This window comes from Fistularia commersonii, chromosome 24 (assembly GCF_037954325.1).
Source record: "Fistularia commersonii isolate RoL2024-O1a breed Wild chromosome 24, RoL_Fcom_v1.0, whole genome shotgun sequence".
In the NCBI taxonomy this organism is placed as follows: Eukaryota; Metazoa; Chordata; class Actinopteri; order Syngnathiformes; family Fistulariidae; genus Fistularia; species Fistularia commersonii.
In genome coordinates this window covers 5,810,217-5,836,435 of record NC_141307.1, presented here as the reverse complement: position 1 = coordinate 5,836,435, position 26,219 = coordinate 5,810,217, and the positions used below count along the sequence as shown (strand labels likewise).

At 41.7% G+C, this 26,219-nt stretch overlaps 1 protein-coding gene and 1 long non-coding RNA gene across 3 annotated transcripts in view; one reads left to right on the top strand and one right to left on the bottom strand.

The window, feature by feature from the left end:
• Positions 1-7,570: 7,570 nt before the first annotated feature.
• On the top strand, positions 7,571-13,661 carry LOC147219754 (uncharacterized). Its single transcript, XR_015107996.1, has 3 exons — positions 7,571-7,759; positions 8,468-8,584; positions 12,233-13,661. It is a non-coding gene; the product is annotated as an uncharacterized LOC147219754 (long non-coding RNA).
• A 194-nt stretch (positions 13,662-13,855) lies between these two features.
• The window catches only part of adcy2b (adenylate cyclase 2b (brain)), a 54,055-nt gene continuing 41,691 nt past the window's right edge, over positions 13,856-26,219 (bottom strand). Inside the window, exons 18-25 of one of the 2 annotated variants that reach the window (XM_086171141.1) lie at positions 23,917-24,101; positions 21,182-21,266; positions 19,222-19,380; positions 18,229-18,375; positions 18,016-18,123; positions 16,214-16,328; positions 16,000-16,124; positions 13,856-15,923 (exon numbers count right to left, since the gene is read on the bottom strand). In XM_086171141.1, coding sequence (XP_086027267.1) covers positions 15,771-15,923; positions 16,000-16,124; positions 16,214-16,328; positions 18,016-18,123; positions 18,229-18,375; positions 19,222-19,380; positions 21,182-21,266; positions 23,917-24,101 — 1,077 coding nt within the window. In that variant the 3' untranslated portion in view covers positions 13,856-15,770. Of the gene's footprint in view, positions 15,924-15,999; positions 16,125-16,213; positions 16,329-18,015; positions 18,124-18,228; positions 18,376-19,221; positions 19,381-21,181; positions 21,267-23,916; positions 24,102-26,219 lie in introns of those variants that run through there. The other variant, XR_015107995.1, reaches the window with a different exon arrangement.

Genomic DNA, 26,219 nt, shown 5'->3' with positions numbered 1-26,219 from the left:
GACCTGTATCTTGACAAATGGGCATTCATTAAAAAATATTTAGAGAGTTGAGGATATTATCTCTATTTGACTGAGCTAGATGTTTGTTGTTTTTTTTTGTTGTTCTTTCGCTTGCTATTTAGGAAATAAGTGGATTGATAAATTAATGGTAGAAATAATTATACCTATAAAGAATGTTGTATAATGTGTATCTTGTCATGAGGTTTTGTAAGAATGTGTGTCACTCTGTCAAGGAACTTGTTCTATTAAATATTAAAAATAATAATAATAATAATAAAAAAAAAACTTGCAATATATTTAACTTGGTGGATCACAAGAAATCTCAGACATCAAACTGTATATATTTTTTTGGCTTTTGGATTTTTCCATAAGTTTTAAGGACTTTTGATGTAATTCAAAATTGTTTATCAAAAAACGTAAAATTTGATGAACACTTTTGCATTCTGTTTTTGTGAATGAAGAACTTGGCCAGGCCTAAAATAACATTGGCACATAGTTCATCTCTTTTGTTGCTTAAAAGTAAACCAAATGTAATGTTATCTCTTGAGAAGGAAACTGGTGACGATGGAAAATTGTCTTTAACCCATTTTTTAGTTTTAGCCCAAAAGCCTTGTACTTTTTCGCATGAGAAAAATATTTGGTCAGTGGTTTCAATGTTGTCTTCACAAAAGGTCAACACGCTTGTTGTTGATTCTGGACCAGCTTCTTCTTCTTCTTCTTCTCCAGCGCCGTGGAACTGGACTCATTTGCTCATTTAAATTATGTTCATTTAAACCACACTCATCCTTGCACTTGCACTGCGTGAGTTGCACACCAAGCTGCACCCAAATGTCTTATCTGCACTACTAACACTGTTCATATTTATAATAATGTTTACATTACACTATCATTATTTCTTATCAGTACATGCACTGCGGAAAGCAAAGTAAGAATTTTATTGTGCAGGGAAACACGTTTCCCCGCTATACATATTACAATATGTACAATCTCACTACTTCACCCATTCACATCGTGTCCTAACTCTGCTGTTTTTTTTATCCTTGTGAGTCCCAGCCCGCACACACACTGCCTATTTTTGTTAGTTTATTTTATTCAGTGCTATGGTCACTCTATAACAGGGGTGGGAAATTATTTTGGCTGGTGAGGCACATTTCTTGGTGTCATGTAAATTGACAAAATGAAAATTGCAATTTAAATATTTTTTCATTTTTTGGCATTCTATTTCAACTTTAAAATCATATGAATGTAACATTATTTTGTATGTAATCATCCGCACAAAATTAAACAAAGGGGAAAAGATTATTTCAATGTGGATTGAAAATACTTATTCAAATATTCAAAGAAAATAGTTTGGCGGGCCGGATTGAAAAAAAGCAAAATCTGCTCTATATTGTTGTTTAGTCGTGGTTGTGTATTTTTCATCCTCACTGTTCCTTTACGTTGTCCATTATTATCCCTGATGTTGTTGCAGCTTTCTATTCATTCATGGATGTCGTGTTATCATCTGTCTTTATCTATTTTACTTTTTTTAATTTCTTGACACTGTTACGCTGCCGTGATAAAGGAATTTCTCCGATAGGGATCAAAAAAGTTTATCATGTCTTAATAAACACCTTGAATCTTCACTCACGCATTATATCCGTGTACTCAGGGTCGGGGCGCCGGGGCTGCGGTTGAGGCGGGTAAACCCCGGGCCCCTCGCCACTCCATCACAGAGCCACAAGTAGAGACATAGAAGCCTTCCCTCTGTCTTTTCTACATTACCCTTGGAAAAACAAAACAACTTACAAGTGTGAAGGTGTGCAGAATGCATATGAGAAAGTTCAGGATTCAATACAACCGCTGCCGGCTGGTTTTGCATATTTGATTCTTTCGTCTCTTCCAAAGAAGGAGACAAAACAGACAAATGAACACTGACGTTGATGATCAAAACGAGAAATCCAAATCCGACATGAATTTGAATCACCACCGGGATGCAGATGCTTGTGGCGAAAGGTCAAATTATTTCCGAATGGAAAGCAAGTTTTTAAGCTCCAATGAAGGAAATGAAATCAATACGCTGCTTGTATTGTCTCTGGAATGAGAAATGAAGGAGGAGCATTTATGAATTATCCTAACGTGACGGAAACGTCAAGGAGTGAAACAATAATCGGACATGAACGTGACAGACTCAGCCTCCGGATCTACGGTTATAGTATCACTTACAGCTAGGGAAAGGGAAAACAGCATCTTTTCAAAGCTCAGAGAGAAGAAGACCTGCTCCTTAGATATATGGATCTTTACTTCAAACACACTGAAACATACAGGGCTCTGGTAGGTGAACTATCGGGGGGGTCATAAATAAGATGACAAGGTGGATGATCATTGATTCTTGTAAGATCAGGACACGCTGATCCGCTCAGAGAGACATTGAAGTGCAGAAAATTACTTAAGTCTGATGATGGATATTGAAATTCTGTATCTGAAAATTAGACAGGTGGAGGAATAGAAACAACGCATTTTACAGTCCCGATTCAGGTATCTACGTTGAGCTCAATAAATTGTGCCTGCGTTGTAAAGACAAAGGGGAGCATCCACAGCTAGAAAAAAGGGGATCCAGGTTCGCTGAGATCAACTTATTTGAATGCTATTGATAAGTCATACAAAAGTGGGGCATCATTGATTTGGCTGTCAGACATATAAGTTTGAGGATTTTGATGATTCCACAATCTCGCTACCCTACCCCATTCCCGTCATGTCCTAACTCTGCTGTCTCTCTTATTCCTGTTTTGTCCCAGCCCGCACACATCCTGCCTATTTTTGTGTATTTATTTTATTCTTTGTTATGTTTATCTGTCACTATTTATATTGTTGTTTAGTTCTGGTTGTGTATTTTTCACCCTCACTGTTCCTTGATGTTGTTTTCCCTGATGTTGTTGCTGTTGTTTTCGCTGTCTATGTATCTGCTGTCTATTTATTCGTGGATGATTTTTTCTATTTATATTCATATTTATTTTCCTTTTTTTTAACATTATAATTGTTACACTGCTGTGACAAAGGAATTAAAGTTTATCTTACCTTGGATACATAGTTGTTAGGTTGTGCATTTTTGTGCTGATTTTAAATGTATTTTTATCTGCATTCTATAAATGCTTCTGTATGTGTATACATCTCTCTCTCTCTCTCTCTCTCTCTCTCTCTCTCTCTCTCTCTCTCTCTCTCTCTCCTCTCTCTCTCTCTCTCTCTCTCTCTCTCTCTCTCTCTCTCTCTCTCTCTCTCTCTCTCTCTCTCTCTCTCTCTCTCTCTCTCTCTCTCTCTCTCTCTCTCTCTCTCTCTCTCTCTCTCTCTCTCTCTCTCTCTCTCTCTCTCTCTCTATATATATATGTATGTATATATATTTGTATATAATTTTATATTATATTTTCCGTTTATCTGCCTCCTACTGAATGTCCACCAGAGGGGAGGCTGATACTGGTGATCAAGCTCAGGATGAGGTGGGGAGGGGGCACAACTCCTCTCCTGAGCTTCATCACTGGTCATGCTTTTAGTAGCAGCCAGTTATTAAGGTCACAAAGTTGTGGAAAATGCGAATTTTGTTTTCCAATCATTTGATAATCTTGCATTCAAAGACATTCATAGTTTTATGATGACCAGTCTTAAGTCTACAGAAGAGTTTCCTCATCAAAAATATTTTTTTTCTGTGTATTCAAGAGAAGGATTTGAGCAACAAAGGTTCTTCTGAAAACCTCATTTACGCTCATGAGCAGAGCCGAGACCTTTCGATAGATGCTGTTACATCCGACACACACTTTGGCTGGGGTTTTAAACGGTACGACAATGACTGCAAAGATAGATAAAGGCTACATGTTAAGACAATAGCCCCTGGCGGGGTTTTCCCCCTTCACACCCGACCTGTTTGCATCTTTCTGTTAAAAGCCATATCATCACCTTCCTGGAGGTCAACATTTGGCCGGCATGACTGAGCAAACACTAGAGTTAACGCCACGCTCTTAAAACATTCATGTTCTCCACTATAATTTTCATCACGGTGAATGATATTTAATAGGGAATAAGGTCCTTCGGTGGCTAAGTCACTTAATGATAGGGTGGTTGAGTTTAGTTTGTGTTGATAAGAGCACAACAAAAGGTATTATTAACTCAAGTACTGTTTTATGGTTGCAGCATTCACTGCGGGCAGCAAAGTAAGACAGTGTGACAGTGGCATGTATCCTGACTGTGCATATGAGAAACCTGAATCCTTGAAGAGGCTGAATAGGTATGCAATAAAGCCTCATTGATCTCAACTATTCTCTATTTGATATAAGGTAGCTGGAAATTATATTTACCCATGGATAAAGCCATGAACTCTTGCTTAAAACCTCAAGTGTAAACACTCAGTACTTGCAGAAGAATAACAACTTGGGCCCCACTTGAGTTTATTAATACATCAAAATATTACTGAGAATGTAATATAGCCATAATAGGAATTTATTGCATATGAATTACCATTTTTTTCCTGAAAAGTCTTGACAAGAGTGCTTCCAGAATATTGTTTCAGGGCAAACAGTAAAAAGCACAGGGATAACAGTGGGTTGGAGTAACAATAGCAACAATCTGCTTTTAATAACTGGGCAGCAGCGAGTGGCCGACCCCTGCCTCCATTCCCACAGCAACTCCTGCCACATGGCAATATATCACTGTCATGTCAGCAGTAATGACTCCTTGCGCTCTGAGACGTCTTCGCAAATGAAAGGAGGCGGGTGGTTATCTCACACCGACACCTGTCCGTCTCTCTTTGTCCGCACATCATCCGTGTCCTGTTTTAGTTGAAAGTCCCTCAAATCGTCGGGGTGAAATTTGCGCAGCTTCACGCTCCAAGTTCCAGGACGTTCCTGTTGCCGTTTGGTCAGAGGAACGTCACGGAACAATGTGTGCTGTGCTGTAATTGCCACCCTTGCCCCCTGCTGATATAGTGTGGTCAAATGGGAGCAGAGAACAGCGGGTGGGGACACAAACACACACGCACACACACACACACACACACACACACACACACACACACACACACACACACACACACACACACACACACACACACACACACACACACACACACACACACACACACGCACACACACACGCACACACACACAAACACTAAGATAGAGACAAGACACACAAGGTGTATAACCAAGTCCAAAATAAAGTCTTCCAAATAAATAACATTAATACATATATAGGCATCGGTAAATGTTAGATGACTATGTTTGGCTTTTAAAAGGGAATAGAGTGACATGAACAATCGCACGTCATGGATTAAAGATTGGGTAGCAGAGGTGATCATGTTGAGGTCCTCTTTGAGGGGTGAGGAGGACGGATAGGATCAGAGGGACAGCACCTGTTAGATGTTTTGGAAATGTGCAAAGGAAGGACTGTTAAGATCTGGGGAGAAGAAAGCTGAGGTTGGAGCTGCCAGGCAGAAGGCCTAGAGGAAGACCTGAGGAGGGAAAGAGGACAGCTATTTGGCGGTAACCAAGGAATATCTGGTAAATGTTTCCTCACACACACACACACACGCCTCAAAGAAATAGCATGACTGGTTTCAAAAAGGTTTGTGTCATTCTTTTTTAACTGCAGTATCTCTTTCACTTTTCTGTTTCAACTGCCTTTTGTGAATGAATTGCCTTAATAGATCCCAGGAAGATGCACATCACACAACGTTGTCTGTAACAAAATAGATTTTACGGTCATTGCCAAGCGTACATTGTTTGAGGTGTCATGTCACGAGACAGAAAAAACTTATGCAAAACTGTCACTTTTGTTTTAGTGAATGAATGGCTTGCAAATATAGACTTCTTGAAAGACACTGATCATATACAAACGCTTTGTCTCAGAATGCGAAGTTTTCTTTCATTAAAAATAAATCTCCCCACTTGAGAAAAATAGGGAGCTACGAACAAATCAATAGGACTCAAATTATCTTGTCCAATTCAACAATAACAGGATGAACATGAAATAGCATGGGGGGGCTATTTTTGGTTTAATTTGAATTTCATCACAAGACTCATCTGTGATCCTGTGCAGGCTCATTTGTTGGCAAATCAAAATGTGTTTTGAACATTACTGTCATCTCCAAACCTGAGTATTTCTGATACACAAAGACCAGAGGCAATGATGGGAAAAGGGTGGGGTTGAAAAATGGGTGAAATGCTTCATCAGTTTAAGCTTAAATTCAAATACGTGTGCTTCGTTGTGATTTTAACTGACGGACATAGGACGATAAAGCCATCCAGAAACAGTAGACGAAAAAGCCATCCGCCTTTTCCCCGGTTGACTCACTTTGCCAAGGCTGAGGTGCACCATCTGTATGCTACACAGCAAGAGACTGTGAGGTTATTTATACTTTATGTTAAGCATCATCGCTTGGACTTTCTTGTCACCCAGAACTGATTCTCATATTCCTCACGGCGCTTGAGGCGAAGTCTGCCTGGTGTTATAAATTGATTCTGCTGTCAAGAGTTACACAGCACAAGCAGTGAAACCTCAAAAGGGCTCGAAGGGACAAGAGTTATTAGCATAGAGAAAGACACTGGTGCAGCTGTGCAAGAATGTACTATCACTTTATTATGACAGACCGCTGTGGGCTTTAAACATATCTTTTAGTCACATTTCTACTGAGTATCAGGAGCTAGGCTGTTTCCTTTTTTTAGAATTTGCTTAAAAGGAGTTTTCTGGAAACAGGCAAGTGGATTAAGACTTGTGTTTGATTTAATAAGAAATAAGCATGATTTATCAAGAATATCATTTGAAGTGCAACAGACTGATAGAAAAAAAATGGCAATTTCAGTGACTATTTGAAACACAAGGCCGTGAAGTGGAAATGAGGATTTGAGGGATTTTGAACTGTATTGTATAGAGACACGAATGTTGGGGTTGTGTTGATTCTTGTTTACTGTGTGATTTTGGGGTTGCTGGGAGTTTTGTGGGTTTGTGGGTTTGGGGAGCAAGGAATCCTGTTTTGTTTTTATGTCTTTTTTTGTTTTTTAACCAAGAGTTGAGCGGGTATTGCAGGCTTGTGTGGCGTGGCTTTGGCCAACAACAGCTATTGCTTATTAAACGGATGTTTTTCCGTCACCCGGGTGTTTCCCTGACTAAAACGCTTCAATATTGCAATTTCCCCTATCAGGAACCCATTGCAAAGAGCATTTCAATGTCAAGAAACGGGCGTCACATTTAATGCCATTGCTTTAATTCCTGTCCTTTCTAATAAATACATTTTTTAAAAATGCAAGTGAAATAGCCCTTGGCATGGGGCTACCTTTAGCTCCACATCAATCAATCAATCAATCAATCAATCAATCAATCAATCAATGAATCAATCAATCAATCAATCAATCAATCAATCAATCAATCAATCGTCGGCCTTCCCCCATAGCGCGCAGTGTAAGGCCGGGGCCGGGGGACGAGCGCCCGGGAGCGGCTGGACGAGCGCCCCGGAGCCGCGCAGCCGCCGCGTCGGATCACAGACACAGCGGCGCACGCTGTCATGCTGGGGCGGTAACCTAGCAACGGCTAACAGCCGCACGTCGACTTCACAGCGGCTAACGTCTGCGAAGTTGTATCTGTTTTGCTGGGAACGTCTGCGGACAGAGACCTCCGAGCCATGGACGTGGCGTTTGAGGCGAAAACCAAACCGCTTTCCACATTGTCTCCGTTCAGTTACGTCCCGCCGCGACGGAATGAAACTCAAGAAATGTCGTACTTTTACAGAGTGTCGAAGGTACACGGTTAGAGCTAACCATTAAGTTAGCGAGCTAATTAGCCTCAGGTGGAGAGACCACTCGGAAGACTATGGCGATTTTTAATAATCCGAAGCCACGCTAGATATTCAAGTTTGAGTTTTTCACGTACAAGAAATGACAATTTTAGGAAATTCAAAGCAATACTGAGCGTTAGAATTACATTGATGCGGGCTGGCACTGTTGAAAAACTGGACGCTGTAACTGCATCCCCAGCAAACATTAAAAACAATGAGGAACGGATGGTCACTGATTTAAAATGATTAAAAACCCTCATCAAAAATTGAACACACGCCTTGATTAAAAATGAATAGAAACCTCAATCGAAAAGGAAAAATCTGGATTAAAAATGAATGTAAATCTATCAAAAATTAATTAAAACCACAACTACAGGCAAATGAAAAAAAACAACTTGTAAAAGGTAAACTGAACTAATCCAAAATTAAACAAGCAAACCGACAAGATAGTTCGATCTTTCATGCCAAAAACCAAGCCTATGCATCTTCCAATTTGCAACAAATGACCGTTGCTTCACACATCCTTGTTTTATTGCAACTTCATCTCTTTTGCTAAAGACTTTTGTCTTTTCTTCTACTGCATCCCTCAATGTCTCTCAAAGATATGGAAGGGAAAATGTTGAAAAAGGCAAGAGAGGACCAAATTTAATGTCTCCCTTTCTTTACCCGCAGGTCACCGAAGACTCAATGTACGACCGAGTGTTTCACCAGGCCGAGGGCTACAACATGAGACTCCGCCGGGATGATCGAAAACACCCAAAAGGAATGGGGCTAAAAATTCACGAGGAGGTACAGTCACTTTTTCGGGGTGATTTCTTGCGGATTATCTTCAATTTACAGAAATGAAATTGGTATTTGGCCCAAAGTTACACACCGTGACACACCATGTATGGATGAATCAGAAAAAAACTTCCTGAGGGGCAATTGGGCACATGGGGTAGCAGCACCAAAAAAAAAAAAAAAGATGAAATAAAAATAAACATATAGATAAATCACTGTTCAGAATTGTGCAAATTGAAAGCAAGCTCGCTGCGTTTATATAATCATGAGCGCCATTATGCTCGGTGGGGGGCAGCTGGTATGGCGATGAGGGGGTCGCAGGGTTTGTTTGTTGAGAAGTTCACTAGGACTGTGTACAATTACATTAAGTACAGAGGCAGAGATGTTTGTACCAGACTGTAGCTTACAGCTAATTTCCATCCATAGTCCTGGACAATACAAATATAAAACTGTACAAAATAGACAATATATATAAAAGATAGGCAATAAAAGAACTATACAATATACAAACAGGCAATAAAATATGTATTTTGCAAGTTGAAAGTGCTATTGTTGTGATACTGTTGTGATATTACTTTGGTCATCTGGGGGCCATCAGATGCTACCCAGAAGGGTAACATCTGATGGTAAAATACCCGTCTGGCATTGTTAGTGTGAGCATGTTTGGTGCTCCAGAATTCAATTTTTAACGGCCCGTGTAAAGGTGTGAAAATCAGTCATGTTCTTTAGATTGTCTGGAAGCCCATTCCATTCTTTGATGGCTTTACAGGAAAAGGCAGATTGAGAAAAGGCACACTTTCATTTGGGAACATTGCAGTGTCCTCTAGACACCGACCTAAGCACTCGACTTGTGAGTTGGGAGCGAGGCTTGATGTAGAGGAGGTGGGGGGGCGTGATGTAAAATTTTGTGGACCAGACGGATATGTGAGTACTTGATTGCTGGGTTGCTGGGAAATGAGGAGTTGGACGGCTCTCAGGACAAAGGTTGCCCTTCTCTGGGTTTTGAAAGCGGGGCGGGGGCGTCTGACCTTTGGGGAGTCACTCAATGGCCGGGTGGGGGGATCTTTTTGTTGTTTTTTAATATTTTAGTGTTATGGAATGGATGGTGGCCAATTATTTTGGAGCAGACCAAGGCGGTGCACTCTAGGCAATTCCTGTCATGTCGGGTGATGGAATGGAACCAGCACGTGAAGGAGAAGATCATTACGTTCTCAGTGAAGGCGTAATAGAACATGGTTAGGATTGTGCTGCTAATCTCAAATGACTTCAGCTTCCTGAGCAGGTACTGACGTTGGTGACATTTCCTGATGATCTCCTAAGTGTTAGAGGGGAACTTCAGGAGGTTGTCAAAGACAGTGCCCAGGTATCTGCACTCCTTCACCATTTCTGGTAGTGATGATCGCCTCTGCCAGTTGGCTCTGCCTACTGAAGAACGTGATGACCATGTACTGATGGCACGGTACTGGTGAATTTTCTTTGACACAAAAAAATGGGAATATAGACAGTCATAAACTTCAATGTGTAAGCCACATTGCCTCAGTAAATTCACCTCACTTATTTAATTAAGCTGGTGGTCTTATAAATGCCAGATTTTTCATAGATCAGGAAAATGTGTCATATTTGAATTCGTAAAACATGCTTGATGGAAAAAGTCCTCTCCCCTGCAGCTGAATTGTTATTCAGCAGTTGCCGCTAGAGTGGGTGAATAATAATGATTGAAAATAAGCAAGTCTCTTCAAAGGAGCTCAACAGTACTTGGAAATACACAGGATATATTGCAAAAATCAGCACACAATCACCCTGAGATTGGCTGAAAATTACCCTCAATTAGTGACAATATGAAAGAAGTTATCTTGGAATCAACAAGAGGGTAAAAAAAAAAAAGAAACTATATGTTTAAAAGGTCAGAGATCTATCACTCTAAGTCTTGTAAAAGGCTTCTAAATGCAGAGATAAGTTTTAACTGTTGAAAGTAATTATGATGATGATGATAATAGTGGTCTAATTTGAGAAATTAGGTCACACAGGAGTTGTCAATCTTACATTCACTACAGTCTTCAGCCTTTCAGTCTACTGTCTTTAGATAATAAAGACTAGATTCTAAAGGTTTTGTAAACGTGACCCACATTTATGCCCACAAATATTGAAGATATTTGCCAGACAGACTATATTACTTAACTAAAAAAATGTAGTCTGTCTGAAATTAGCTTCTCTTTATGGTGTCTTTTTACAGCAAAATATGATTTCCGGTCACACTGAAGTGGACTGAGATTTACTGCTCCACTCTACAAATAATTTATGAAAAATTATTAAAGGTATTACTTCACTAACTTTTTAGGCTTTGGCAATATTTCCAAGACAGGGATGACAATGCCATCCATCCAACCATTATCTACCACTTATGCTGCAGTCAGGGTCACAGGGATGCTGGAGCAGGAGACGGGGTGACATCCTGGACCAGGCGCCAGTCGATTGCTGGGCCACAGGGATGGCAATGTATTATTTTAATTTTAAGAAATAATACATCATTCAAAAAAATAATCCATATGTATCAAACACTTTTTTTAGGAATGATACATCATTCAAAAAAATAATCCATATGTATCAAACACTTTTTTAAGAAATGATACATCATTCCAAAAAATAATCCATATGTATCAAACACTTAACATTGTCCCTCTTGTGGAACCTGATGCATGTATTTCTGAGTTTCATGACATTTGCTTATGGCTCCTTTTGAAGCCATTTCATATCCTTTGAGTAATTATTTATGTCATGAAAACTAGCTCAATGTGAGTTTCTGGGTCACTGAAAGCAGAAAGGGTGATGAACAAAGCAGGCGTGCGCGCACACACACACACACACACACACACACACACACACACACACACACACACACACACACACACACACACACACACACACACACACACACACACACACACACACACACACACACACACACAGCTGAGCTTATAATTACAGTGAGATGACTGGTTGCCTGTTAAGGATTGTGACAGCTCCTGGTGAATTAGGACATTTCTGTTTAGGAATTCACACTTGAATACGAATGAAGAGGCCATTTATTCTCTAAATTATTCATGAGTTAGAAGCAGCGTCTTATTCCTGCACCCGTTCTGTCTGGAGCTGATGAAAATATAAATTTACCTGTTTGTAGGTATGATCTGTTCACCTGGTCATCATGAAAAACGCCTGTTCTTCTTTTGGCGCTGTTATTTAGATATATCAAGACAAGTTTCATTTCTGATAATACGGTATACTATTATTATATCTTGTGACAATGAAGAAGCTAAACAGGGCAGAGACGAACAATCTTCATTTCTATTCTGACAAAGCACAAGTTCTTCCTTTCTGATGTTGGCTTATGAAATTGCTATGATTTCTTTGCTATGCATTGGAATAGGTCAGTAATCAAAGCACTGGCATCAAAATCATTCACAAGTAATATTCTGGGCCCATAAAGGCCTTTGTGACTGAATGAGAGTATGGCAAGCAGCACCTGAAGACTGAACTGTAAAGCTGAACTAATGTGTCACAGTAAAGTTGCCCTGTTAAAACATAAACAACTGGGAGTGTAATAGATGAAGTAACTCTTTTCCTGATTTTTTTTTTTTTTTTTTTAATCTTCAACCACAGGAGAGAGCCAGAAATGTGCCGGTTCTAACATCTTCCGAATATGGCCGTCATCCTGCCCCCGCCTGCTATTACACTGGTCAGCACTTTGCACGCGTTGCCTGTATAAACGCAGAGTTTTTCATGAAAAACGGCATCACCTTCAATATGGAAGAAGTCTGAAAACCCACAGGTATCAAAGGGATGAAAGTGCAAATCAATGGATTATAAATCAGCCATACTGCACTGCTGTAATTTAACCCAGATCATGGGGCCAATGTTAGAAAATGAAATCACTTTCAATTATTCTTCACTGCAATGCACGGCACATTAGTTTGTACTTGAAGTGACAAAAGTAATCCAAACATGCAGAATTCGACTGTACTCATTCGATCAATATGAAAGCAGTAAGTCAGCGTTCAGATTGACATGTGACATCAGAAATTCAGTTTCAATCAGAAACGGAGTATCCATGACGACAGTGTGATAGAAATTGTTAGTCTACATAACATTCTTTACTTGGGCTTCAGGATAGATATTCCGGCCATTACATTTACTTTGAAAGCTTATCTAATAAAACTGTCAATCTCATCTTCTGTTTTGATGATTTTTATGTTGGCCTCACCTAATGTGGGCACTTGCCTGCTACCTTTGTTTTTGTGAATTGATTGGGAACTCATGCTCAAAAAGTAATAACCTATGTCTAAGGCTGACTTCTTTTCCCCTGACACATAACATTTTGATCATTGAATATTCATTTTCAGATATTTAGCAGTTTCACGCAAAACCTCTCCTACCCTCTACGGTAAATGTTATTGCACTGGATGTATGTTGAGTTTAATATCAGAAATAGGAAAAAATAAATAAATCTCCAGACCCCCTGTGGTATCACACGTGAACCAAAAAGTCACAATATTCAAAACAGCTCTGAGGAAATTTACATTTTCAACAAATGGATGTCAAACAGCATATTTCAACCATTTCTCATACATTATTCTGCACAGTGAAGCTGAAACACTTAACTGTTGGCAGAAACATAGAAACCAATCAGGGGGCATCATGTTAAGAAGCATAAAGGCTCAGAATTATTGCACTTCCTGGCAGAGGTGGCGGGAGAAAAAAAAAACACATTAACATAACAAATATAAGAAAATGACAAGCTGCCGACAAAATGAAAGCATTGATGTGTGTTTTAAACTGCTCTTTGAGGCAGATCGAATGAAAAACTAAAGAGGAAGACAAGATGGAGCAGATTCATGGATTTAGAATTAACAGCAGGTGGTGATGCAAATCCAGGCTGGTCTAAATAACTTTATCATTAAATAAAAGCAAAACAAACTTAGACTTTTGAGAAATAATCAAGAAAAGAGGGAGGTTGGCGAGGGTCAACACACAAATGAGAGGCAGCAGGAAGTAAGAAATGCCTCCCCAGATTATAATCAGACTTACCAGTCGAGTTCAACACATCACTGAATTGTGGATGAATCCAGTGCAGGAGACGCTCAATCCAGAGCAGCCAATATGAACTGGTATCCAACTTGCTGCAAAATTCCATGGGACGATTGTGTCACAACACACGCAGTGCTTTCATTGAGCAAAACTCTTAAAAGCGACACAAATCTAGTTCTTGACACAAAAGCGAGCTGTGTTTGCCGTGCAGGGCGCGCACCTGCAAAGGTGTCGTTAATTAAATGATTGACATATTTAGGGACCAATCAGTGTTGAGTTCAGACACGGAAGTGGCTTGCCATAAATGTGTTGTGATCTTTATTGTTATACAGTAATAATTATAAACATGCAAACTAAATCAGGATGTAAGTCCATCATTGCTGCAGTTGAACAAGTAAAAACACTGGGAAAAATGATAGAGATGAGAAATGACTTTTTAAAAAAATTTTATTCATGTAAAAACAAAATTGCAAAAAATCCACAATTGACATTTTTCTTCCAAGTCATAATACTGTACTTTTTCCAGGCCTGCCAAATGTCTGCGAAAGGTATCCAGTGTCAGTTTGACAAAAATGATGTTGAAAAAACAGATTTAGACAAAAATGTTGAGCTTTGTCTCGACAGCTAGAATATATTCAGTAACACTATAATTGTGGCAGAAGTGCTTATTAGTAATGAACTTTGGGGCACAGCTGGCCGATCAGGAGGTACTCTGTTTTTAGCGATTAGTCGGAGACTATCGTTCCATAAGTTAAGACAATTTATCTTTCTTTGTATTAGTTAAGACAATTCATATTTCATTGTATTAGTTAAGACAATTCATATTTCATTGTATTTCTTATTCTTCCTCCTTTCTACTATTATCTATTACTGTTATGTTTTTTACTTGAAACTCTGGCACAACAATTTCCTTCGGGATAAATAAAGTTGTTCTCATCTCATCTCATAAAAAATTGTTTTCTGTTGTTTTCCGTTTCTCAAGTTTCACCCTGAAAGATTTCGTGGCCCTCACAGGCTGACTGTCCTAGTGGCGTCTTTCAGAAATGCTGTCACCACGCCAAGCTTTGACACAGCGTGACGCGATTTGTTATTCTCTAAAATACGCACACGACGTTGAGAGATACATTCTCAGTGTTGGCGACTCTGCTCTTGTAACTGTGATAAATAGAAGAGCCAAATGTAAACAAACCCACTACCTCTTATTATTCCATGAAATGTTCATACAAGTCTTTGACTCTGCAAATGTACTGCAAATGCTAAGACATGCTTAAAGCAGCAAAACAGATGAAAATACAGAGTATATCAATTTATGTACAAATGTTTAATGAATAACAAAAGGATGGCAGGAAACATTGACACACGTTGCCATTGGTTTATTTCTGGATGGGTTATAAAAAGGAATCATCTACTTTTTCTCTTGAATCTTTGCCTGAGTCCACCTACTCATTAGTGGGACACAAACACAGCTCTAAAGCTATAAATACAATTTCACAGGTTTCTGCAAACTACCCATCACGCTGGAAACATTTGTTGCCATCAAAATTCTTCTATAAGACAGTAAACTATTGTAGCATCCATTTGAAATGAGATGGGAGAAATTTCAAAAGAAAGAAGAATTAAAAAAAAAGACACAAATCCGGGCAGGCAGCTCAGTCTGCTCAGGTATCAGGCTCCGAAGCATGGCAACACCGGGGGGTAATTAGCTCCACACCACCACTATCGTACAGATGGTCGACCGCGGTCCTCGAGAGCCGCGCTAATTTCTGCAAACCTCTGTTCAGTCAGGCACTCTTCAGACACAGAAGAGACTCCTCGGAGAGAGGTCTTTGTTACTCTCGAGAGACCCCTCTCTAAAAAAAAGGGCGAGCCAGGAAAAAAAAAAAACAAACATCCGAAGTGCTGTGAAGAACCCTGGCAGCGCGCCTTGGCCCGGCTCAATGTTGCGTTGCTAAGGAATAAAGCGGTTCTTAACAACTGTCTATCCATTGTACTGCCGGCATCTGGAAATGATTTTAACGTAAGGAGCATGACAAATCACCTCGAATGCCACTTTGTGTGCGAGTGTGTGCGATTGCGTTCAGGAGCCTGTTTTTCAGGCAAGTGTGTGTGTGGCTCAAGGCATCACATTCCCTTGTGACAGAGACCGGCTCATCTCTGTGTGGACAAAAAAAGTCTTCAGCTCTCCTTTGCCCTTCACGTTGATGATCCCGCGACACGAGCACATGTACCCTAGCGTTGTCAAAATATGACTCGTCTCTTCTGTAACCTGCGGAGAAACACGAAGAAATGTGACTTTGAGCAGCCGTTCTCGAACAATACAAGTCCAGCTCCCGGTGTCCCACCTGGATTTTACCCAGAACCCCAGTGGTCTCCATCCTACTGGCCACGTTCACACTGTTTCCCCAGATATCATACTGAGGTTTCTGCGCTCCAATCACTCCCGCAATCACCGGGCCGTGATTTATTCCTGGAAGAAACAAAGAGGATATCAAGCAATCAAGCCACCCAGTCTTCGGGACGGGCACGGCACCTGCTCATGTTAAGAACTCTTCCGACCGATTCTTAGCCTGAAGTCGTTGAAGGAGTGTTTGTTGATGACGTCCAACTTCCCCACCAGAGCAAAGGCGAACTCCACCATGGTGCCGATGTGCATGTACTGTCGGTCGTGCTCCTGGGGAAAGTGCAGAGGTGGGGAAGTCCCGGCACAGTCAAAATGATTTCGATGATTTCATTTCTCTCTAACGAAATACGCCGAACCCTCCGGCATGAAGGAAGCGTTCGGCGTATTAAAGCACCAACTGTTCCCATGCAGTTCTCGCAATGAAAGCTGAGAGGATCTCTCGCGCCTCCAGCTGGGAGGAGTGCCTGTGAGTCTAAAACAAATGTTTACATCTGACTTTGTTTCCCTCCAATTATTCCTACGTTTCCTCTGAAGGGAAAGGACCGGAATAAACAAGGTCTGAGATCGTTTTCGTTCTTTCTTTCATCATCGAACCTAAATGCGAGCCGCGTTTGTCGTTCCGCCCACAGATAATAGAAAAATTATGTTCCGTAAGGCTCATTCACGGTCGGTTCTTTTTTAATGCCGAACTCTGCAAACAACGTCAAACGCGGCAAAGAGAGATGAAGACGGGCGTAATTAACCGACAACAACGGATCAAATCCTTCGCAAGCTGTCATTTCAACAGTTGGCCTTATTATTTATGCCAGAGCTTTGAGAAATGTGCAACCGTCCTGCAGGAAGGTGGGAGTGGGAATGGTATATTCAGCATTTGTTTCCCGCGTCTGCTTTCGCACGGCAACAAGAACCATGACATTAATGTCCCGAAATGCTTTCAAAACATCTGCACAGCAATAAATGCTTGACACCCGTGTGGCCGTGGAGTAACTGTAATCCCATTACACGTGTCATAGCCCATTCGGCACATACAGGACTGTATCAGAAAATTAGAATATTGTGATAAAGTTCTTTATCTTCTGTAATGCAATTACAAAACAAAAATGTCATACATTCTGGATTCATTACAAATCAACTGAAATATTACAAGCCTTTTATTGTTTTAATTTTGCTGATTAAGGCTTAAGAAAACTAAAAAATCCTATCTCAAAATATTAGAATATCGTGAAAAAGTAATTTTTGTTTTTTCAATTGCATTATAGAAGATAAAGAACTTTATCACAATATTCAAATTTTCTGAGACAGTCCTGTATAAGTTAAAGCTAGTAATCTGCAAATAACCGCGTTTAAAATCATGAAGCTATTCTATTTATCAAAGGCGATTGAAAGGAGCATCAACATACTTTTAAAACATTTTATCTGGTAGTTGTTTTGCCTGTATAGTTGAAAGTATTTGGGTTGTGGTGGGCAGCATCTTCTTCCTACCGATTTTGCATCTGTTTTTAAGGTGTTTTCTCAGGGGCGGCCAGCGACCGCCGTTCATGTGATATCTGAAAACCTTCCTCCCACCGGCTTCTGCTGACTTACAAACTCTAACTAAAGTTCTCGAAAGAGACACATCATATCTGTCCTTCTGATGAAGCGAGAGGTTTCTGCTGATTTGGTGTTGACCCATATATGAGCTGAGTTGCAGAGTACGGCAAAAGTGATGTAATGAGCAGCGTGATTAGTTTCTTTCCACGGAAACTAATTTAGTTCATTAAAACCTCAGGTTTTTGAGAAACACCCTGCTCCTCTGCCCAGTTGTTGAAGGTTTGACCTTGAACCAGTGTGTGTGTGTGTGTGTGTTTGTTTGTGTCTGATGATGAGGAACATAAAAAATCAATTTGGACGTACAATTTCCACACACACACACGCTGTCTGTGTGAGAATGAGTGCGAAATTGAGTGTGAAAACGTGCCTGAGCGCACTCCGGTCCCGGTGTCACATTCAGTCCGGTGGCGGCCATGTAGGTGCTTCCGATGGTCTTTATCTTCTCCACACCGCTGAACTTGGGTTTGGACAGAAGCTGGGACACGGAAAGGAAAGCAAAGTAGCCATCGGCCAGACCGGGGGGTGTGTGTTTCGAGCCCAAAAAGAAGCCGGCAGCGTCAGGGCAAGAGGAGGACTTTACCTCGTCGAAATCCGCGATGATCTCGTTGAGGAGACGCAGGCACTCCAGTCCCTCCTTATTGACGTCCGACTCGGTGTAAAACTCTTTGAAATCCGGGATGGAGGCGAACATCACGCACACGGACTCGTACGACTGATGATACAGGTCCTGATGACAAGCAACCGGAGGACAACGGCTACATACGGTTTGCTGTATTGATCCAGCATGGAGGATATTACAGATTAATGGTTGGCAGTTTCGGGGGAGTCTCAGCTGTGAGAACGCAATAACACTAAGTCATCAAACTGTCTCCTGGTAATTATGATTTAAAATTGAGGTGTCAGACATGATGCCTACATAGTTTTAAGACAAGCGTCCGCAGCTTTGCAGTCGGAGCCGATCGAACGTTTGTAGATCCCTGAGACGTTGGACTTTTCTCCTGAAATAATTGTACAAACTATGTATTTCTTCAAATAAACCGCACGCTTTCGGACTTTAACTTGTGTATGTGTTTATCTCTCTAGGTTTGAACCAAAGGTCTCCGTTCACTGCAATTGTTTAGGAGGAAAGCAGTTTAAAAGTAAAACATATGGAAACGTGTGGGAGACAATGTGAACGAAGAGGCTTCATCCAGCACGGGTCACAAAAGAGCGACGGTGTTAGAACAGAGCTGAACCTCCTCGCAAACAAACTGATTTTATAGCTCTAAAAATAGCACCGACTCTCCGGAGAATAACTATTCAGCCACATCTTTACTGGATCTCCTGTCTTTCTTTCAACTGAACAGCAGCGGCGGCGGTGGCGGCGGGGGAAGAGACTTCATCAGAGCTCAGTTTTCATACTCAAAAACTGACCTTCTTGTCGGTTCGGTAAACTTGATTTAATCATGTTACATTTTGCCGATGTGGTTATGGCTGCAGAATTACAAAAACGAAGCATTTTACACCGCCGACCTTGCGATTGGAGGCCCGTCGGTCACAAACCGACAAAAAAAACGGGTAAAGCCGACATCACCTCGTTCATCCAGTTGCGCCCCAGGAAGTGTTCTGCGACGTGGGCGGGCAGAACGTTCTCCAGGAGAACCCGATTGAGATTCTCCATGGTTTCGATCTCCTCGCACTCGCGCTTGAACTTGTCCCTCCACAAGAAGTCCAACCTACAGTAATATTCATTCTGTTACAAGAGGACACAAGAGTAGAGAGACACCCGGGTCATTCACACCCACCACACCGGCAGCAGGGATAAGAAATAAAACATTTGATTTGGGTTTCGTGCCGACTGGAAAACGAAACCATCTCCTTGAGATGGGCTGCGAAAGGACTCCTTGGAAAACTAACCGGAAGAACGGCGTCCAGAGGAAACTAAAGTCCTGATAAGAGGACGCTGAAACAATTCAAGACGCCCGGAAATGGCGAATCTTTTGCATATAAAAAAATAAAATAAAATTTTTAAATCAATTTCTTTGTCTTTTCTTCACGCTCCGGGGTTTTTGAACACATCTGCGCGTCAGGAAGCCTCCACCGTATTGGGGTCAAAGCATCCCTGGGGTGTGTGTTAGTGCGTCAGACAGGCTTCTCCTGGCCCACCTCCCCCCCATCATTATACTCACTTGGATCAGAAAGCTGGAGGCTACTTGTGGGCTGCCTGTGGATGTGCGTCGCTCTCCTCTGAGAAATATTTAGCGTGCTGCAGGCGGTCCGGATGATATATGTGTACATTCAATATTTTCCCCTTGAGATGAAAGTATGAAGCCAATTTAGCAGAATCCTACTGCGCAGGCTTCTTCTATACAGTTATGCCAAGTAGAAAGATGAAGAGCCAATAAGGTGCTCATACAGTGCGTCTGCAACCATCTTCCGGAGGGTAAAACCGCCGTACCTCTTTCAGTCTGGAAAAGTAGGCCAGGATAAAAGAAGCCGGCTTCGGATGTCATTCGGAAATCAACTAACAAGGCTAGAAATGAGCTTTGCTCCACCTAGTAGCTGTTCTTGAGGGATGCATTACAGATGTCTCAGCTCTCCGAACCCGCTTTCTCCTCCCTCCGACTAAGTAACTAGACGAGGGCCCGTTCGGTCCGACAGTTCCGAGCTCCCGATGCAAAAGCATGTAGAAAAATCCAGCGGTTTGACTGGTTGATGGAATTATTTTTGATGAGAATCGACGAGGCTCCTCGCCGCAGGAACCCGCGCCCAAACAAACGTGGAACACTTTCAGGTCAAAAGGACTCCAATTTGGTTCCCCGAACACAAAGCTCCAGTCGGCGACCGAGAATGAGGACAACTCGAGAGTCTCCGGAGAAACCTGCCGTGGAGGGAGTTTCACATCTGGAGCATTGGTTTTATTTTGGGGTCAGAGCTGATAGATGGGACCCCCGGAATAAAGATAGAGCCTGATCGGGAAATCTGTGTCAACTGAAGATCACGTTGCTTTGGGAGAGCAAAATTTCTTGAAACACAGAGCGGTTATTTTGCAAATAGAAAATGAACCCATCTTGCAGTATAACTGATATATATATGTATATGTTTTCACATGCATTTTTTATTTCTGCATTTGTACATAATTTCTTCACCTTTTTAATTGATGGTGATTCACAGTGAGCCAATATTATGTTTATTTATCGAGAAATAAAATCCATATATTCAGCAAGATGGACAAAACGACCTAAAGAGTGATGCGTCATTTTTGTGAATTTTGATTTCACATGATTCACATTAACCGTTGCAGACAAATGCATTAAACCCCGGCAAATGATATTCACGGAGAAGTAGAAGACCAATGTGATCGGTTCATCCCACAAAACATCGGCTCTATCTATTTTTCGAATCATATTTAACTGCAATTAATATTTCCTAGCAGCTGCAGGGTGTGTGTGTTCATGTAGGAGGGTCGAATTCCCGCTGGTAGAGCTCTCAAAAAGAAAGAAAGACAGAAAGAAAGAAATCGTCTGCATCTGTACTTTAATAAATCCACTGACCTGCCTGGCTAAAACCAACAGGGTGACGAAGAATATGAAGAGAGACACGGAGCCCATGGTCTTCAGGTCCTTCAGGACTCCCGGTCTAAAAAAAGAGAGACGCCGTTAAACCTTATCGAGCTTAATTTCTACCGTCAGAGTATTTGTCGCTGTCAGCTAATGGAGTGGTGGAGTGGGTGAGGGAACTATAAATACCTGATTTCTGGCAACACTTTCTGCTGTGGTAAATACAGGTGCAGCTGCCAAAAAAAATCTCATTCTATCTTAATTGTTTTTGATATCTTTTTTTTTCGCAGCCGATGAATTCCAATTTTCACTCAAAGCAATGGTACCGTCTGCACCAGCAACTTAAAAACTAATTTCTGGTTGAGTTAAGAGGTAATCTTGTTTTGGCTTAGTAGATTTAAGTTTTCCCTGCAATTATCGCTAAAATATGCTTTATTTATTTTGAAAAACAAAAACAGACATTAGACGGTAATTATCCTAGTTTACATTGCTCTTCTCTGAAAAGTTGGGATGGGAATCAAGAGCAACGACAAAGAAAATGAGAGCAGAATTGAAAAGTATTGAAATGAAATGTAAGAAAGCCAACTCTGGAATGACTACGGGCCTGATTTAACTCAGATCCCCCCAAAAAAAGGCTGAAATTGTGCAATTAGTCTAACAGACCGAATGCTTCAGTTGCTATCATGCGATACTAATTGAGCAGGGTAGAGCGTGTCTGTTCAAAGTGACGGTTTTGTGGAAAAGGACGGCTTCGGGGAAATAACCGGGACGACTTCATGTGCAAAAATTGAATTTGCACGTGTGGAAAAAGTTTTATTAAAAAAAAAAAGTATATATATTTATTATCAATATTTAAAAATAATATTTGTTATTATAAATAGGTGGCTGCTAACATTGACTTCATATAACAAGCGATATGCCAGGAGTAGCTGGACCCATATCATGCAAAAAAAAAAAAAAAAAAAAAAAAAAAAAAAAAGGAGGAAAAAACAATTGAAATGCTCAAATTGCTCAAATTGTTCGTTTTAAATGTAACGAGTTCATCCTACTCGGTTCTGTTAAGAGATTTGTGGACACTATTTTTAACCTCCCGAAAAAACTGGATCAGAATTCCATTTAGAAAGCACAAATTTGAGAAGATGTCTGGTTTCCTCTGGCAGACACGCGATAAATTCAGACTTCCTACAAATCACCATCATGCTCATCGTCATCGCCCCGACGGCCACGCCAGTGTGTGTGCGTTCTGTATCGTCTCCGCAATCCTCACACATTTGTCTTTGCCGCTCAACAGCCTGTGGACAATGTTACCGACACTGACATGACAGGCTTCAGTTTCCTGACAGGACTTTCACCGGCAGGGCTGCAGTTTGAATGTTTCGCCGATGACCCACGACAGAGAGACGCTGCTCCCGTCTGCTTTCGCAAATCAAAAGGACACAGGCTCGTGGATTGTTTACTCGGGATAACGGGCGGGTTAGGCTTCGGAAACCGACACGGGTAAAGACCGCCGTGTTATTTAACAAGGGACGTGCTTTAAACAAGATCAGTCAGTTTGCACTTTCAGCACTTCCAGTGTTTCAAGGACCGACGAATCAGTCGGGATCGATGGGTCGGTTCATCCAGACGCTCAGACTCGTAACAAATCCTCTTCCTGACATCTCATTGGAAAACCTCAGTAAAGCTAACGCAAACCTCTAACCTACACGATCCCCCTTATTTCGGTGATTTACCGCAAACTAGAAGTTATTTCTGTCAAAAAGTTGCAAAAAGTCAACTTTATCGCCAACACCGCCATACGTTGACACATACGGAGCATCGAAATAACGTTACTCTGAGACCCACGGTGCAAAAGTGCAAAAAATTATAAATAATTTGTCACGGAAAACATTGACAAAGGTGCAGGTGATGGAATATGTGGAGTATCCAAATCATTTTTAAGTTAGAATATATAGAGTGGATTTATTTCATGTTTTGCTGGCTATTAGTGCAGGACGGTGATTGATTTGTTTTCAGCCAAATTAGCGAAAACTATTGCTCGCGTCTTTAAGAAAATGTTTACGAAACCAAACAAGTGTCTTATTCTTTCAGTCCCAAGAGACTTTCTTGATCATTTAGAACAGTTATTGCTGCAATTCTGCTATTTCTAAGGATCGCAACCTTGTGGAGATCATTTCGAAAGCATCATCTTATGAATCTGCCTCGCTATGTCTTGCAACCCCTGAGGGGTCAAAACCTTAAAGATCAGAACCCTTTCTATCCAGGAATTGATGCGAAACGAGTTGATTTATTAGATAACTCGCTCTCTTTTATAACAGCCGGCAGCAACCTCCTCACCATGCAAATAAAGCCAGGTGAGGGAGAGAGAAGTAATATTTCAGCTGTCTCTCTTGGTGCCCTGGAAATATTTTGCATAATGGGATTTTATTTTTTTTTCTTCGGCAAACACAGTCCATCTGCAAGTCAAAATGTGGAACCTCCAGGTCCGTCATCCTCCTGTCACTCAGCACCCTCTTCCTCGAGGGAGGGGGTTATAATGGCAAACCACCTCCTCGACGACGCCCCGCCCGCGAACGTCAGGCCGAAACCCCATTAATGATGCAAATCGTGTCCGCTCGGCCGGCCGAGGCCGCGGAGGTCATCTTGAAAAGTGCAAGCGCCGACCTTAAATGGAAATAATAATTGTTTCACGGCCGCCGAGATTAAAGCGCGTGTGAAGAGATTACAGTTACCTATCCAGTGTTTCCGTGGGATACAGAGCTTTGCTAAATCCATCCAGAATGGAGGCGTGCGTCTGCAGGATGATGATGTTGTAGATCACCACAGCAACCAGCATCACGATCATCTTTAGCTCGTAGTTGATCCTCAGGAAGACGGAGCACGACACCAGGCCCAGGATGCAGCAGTAGATGAAGTACTGGGGGACGGAAAAGACAGTTGAAGTGAGGGATCGTCACGCCGCGTTTTTTTTGAGATCTCGCGTTTTTCTCCCGATCGCGTCACGTTTGACACACCGGAGGCCGGGTGCGTTTTGTTCTGGGGGAAAAAAAAAAAAAAAAAAAAATGTAGCTTTACTTGTTCAGTGTTCCATGCCGGCAGTAAATGTTCTGTTCATCGAGGGGTGATTCAGCCCGGAGACACGAAACGAGAGCAGAACCGGAGTTTAATGCGATACGGGATGGTTCTGTCTGGCGGTGCGCGCTCCGCAATCAGGCTCCGAATGAAAAGAAACCCGGGGATTGGATTTTCGGCACGGACACGCGCATCACCTCCACTTTGAGCGCGGGCTACGAATAATGCTCTTCGGTAAACAACGCGTTTTCACATCTGCGTCCGACTCAGATCGGCCGGTTTGTCTGGGTTTTGAAAATCTCTTTTTATCGGGGTGCACCTGTCGCTCGACGGGTTATTGTGCTCACAATCGGAGAGAGAGAGAGAGATTTCATCGAGGTGCGTATCTAAAAACATGGTTGAGTATAAATACGTTTCGGGAGCTCAAATTGTGCTTTTCACAGTCACGCGAACGCTGTAGGCATTAATAAGTGGGCCGAGGAAATTCAGCTTTGACGCGGACCCATAGGAGGACACGTGCGAAAAAAAAGCGACCGCAGGAATAAATCTGCGGGGGAAAGTCCGACGTGAAAAGTCTCCGCCTCTTCAGAGCCAGAATCGACCGCGGCGGCTTCGAATCTCTGGCTCGCGGCTAGCAGCTTACCGATATGCAGAATGTGCATTTTAAGGCCTGCAGGTGAAACTTAAACAGAGAACGTGCCGTTATTCTATTTAAGCATGTTTGTAAATAGTCATACATGTTTTCACAACAATATAGAGCCAAAAAATTGGAATAATAAGTTTGCCCACAGCTCGCCCGTGGGTCGGTTTAGATTGAAAACAGCATTTTACAGGCTCTGACTTTAGTAGTTCACCCGTTCACATGTCTTTCCTTAACTCTGTTGTCTTTTTTTAACCTTGTTGGTCTCATCAGTCCATTTTCGTTTATTTACTTTATTGTTGTCAGCGCTATTGTCACTCTGTTGTCGTTTAGTTTTGGTTGTCTATCTTTCACGATTACTGTCTTTTTTTTTTTCTTTTTTTATAGATCCACTGTGTTGTCTCTCCTCATCTGTCTATTTATTTGTGGATCTGTTTGCTGTTTTCTAATTCTAATTTAAATTTATATTCATATTGATTGACACTATAACTTTTACGCCGCTGCAAATTTCCTCTATGGGGATCAATAACATTTATCTTATCTTCAAAAAGCTCTGCGACCATTGCGAACAGCCAATCCGGAAACGATTCACATCGTCCTACATTTTCAATCTCCGTTTCTGCGGTCCAATCAGAACTTGCGGATGATGAACGGTTCCTTCATGCTCACGGATCTGAGCTGCTTTTCCCATGATTGTTGCCGTGGCTGATGTGCGTTCACAACCATCCCTGTTTTCGGCGTATGTCTAATTCCCGATCGCACTATTTCTTTTCCCTTTAGCGCGCTTCTGTTAACCGAATATCTAAAATGACTTTTTGAGCCTGGAATTATCACAACACGTGTTTTGAACATGACCGCAGTTTCGGTGCGCCCGGTGGAAAGAGACGACTCCGGCTCTGGGGAAGGCCAACTTGTGCGTTTCAAACTCGGGAACATCTGCTGCTGAGTGTGTACCGCCGCAGCCCGGCTTTGAATCCTGTGCTTCTCATTATCCCCTTTTATTGTCTCCTGCCTTTCCTGTCTCTCCTCCCTAAATTGAATTCTGCAACAATATGAACTAAAGAGGCGGCACTAAATCACAGAACCCGCTCCTCCTCACATTTCGAGGAAACGGCTCGGTACGTGCGGGATGCAAAACAAGCCGGTCGTGGGTCCGACTCGTAAACGCGGTCTCGGATGGAACGGGGGAGTCTGCCGGAGTCACGGGAGACTCCTCGCTATTTTTGGACGCCGAAACAAGCCCCCCCCCCCCCATCTATTTGTATGTGAGTCCGCAAAGGTTTGCGGGATTGCGGGGATATCAATCGCCGAATTGATCCTGTC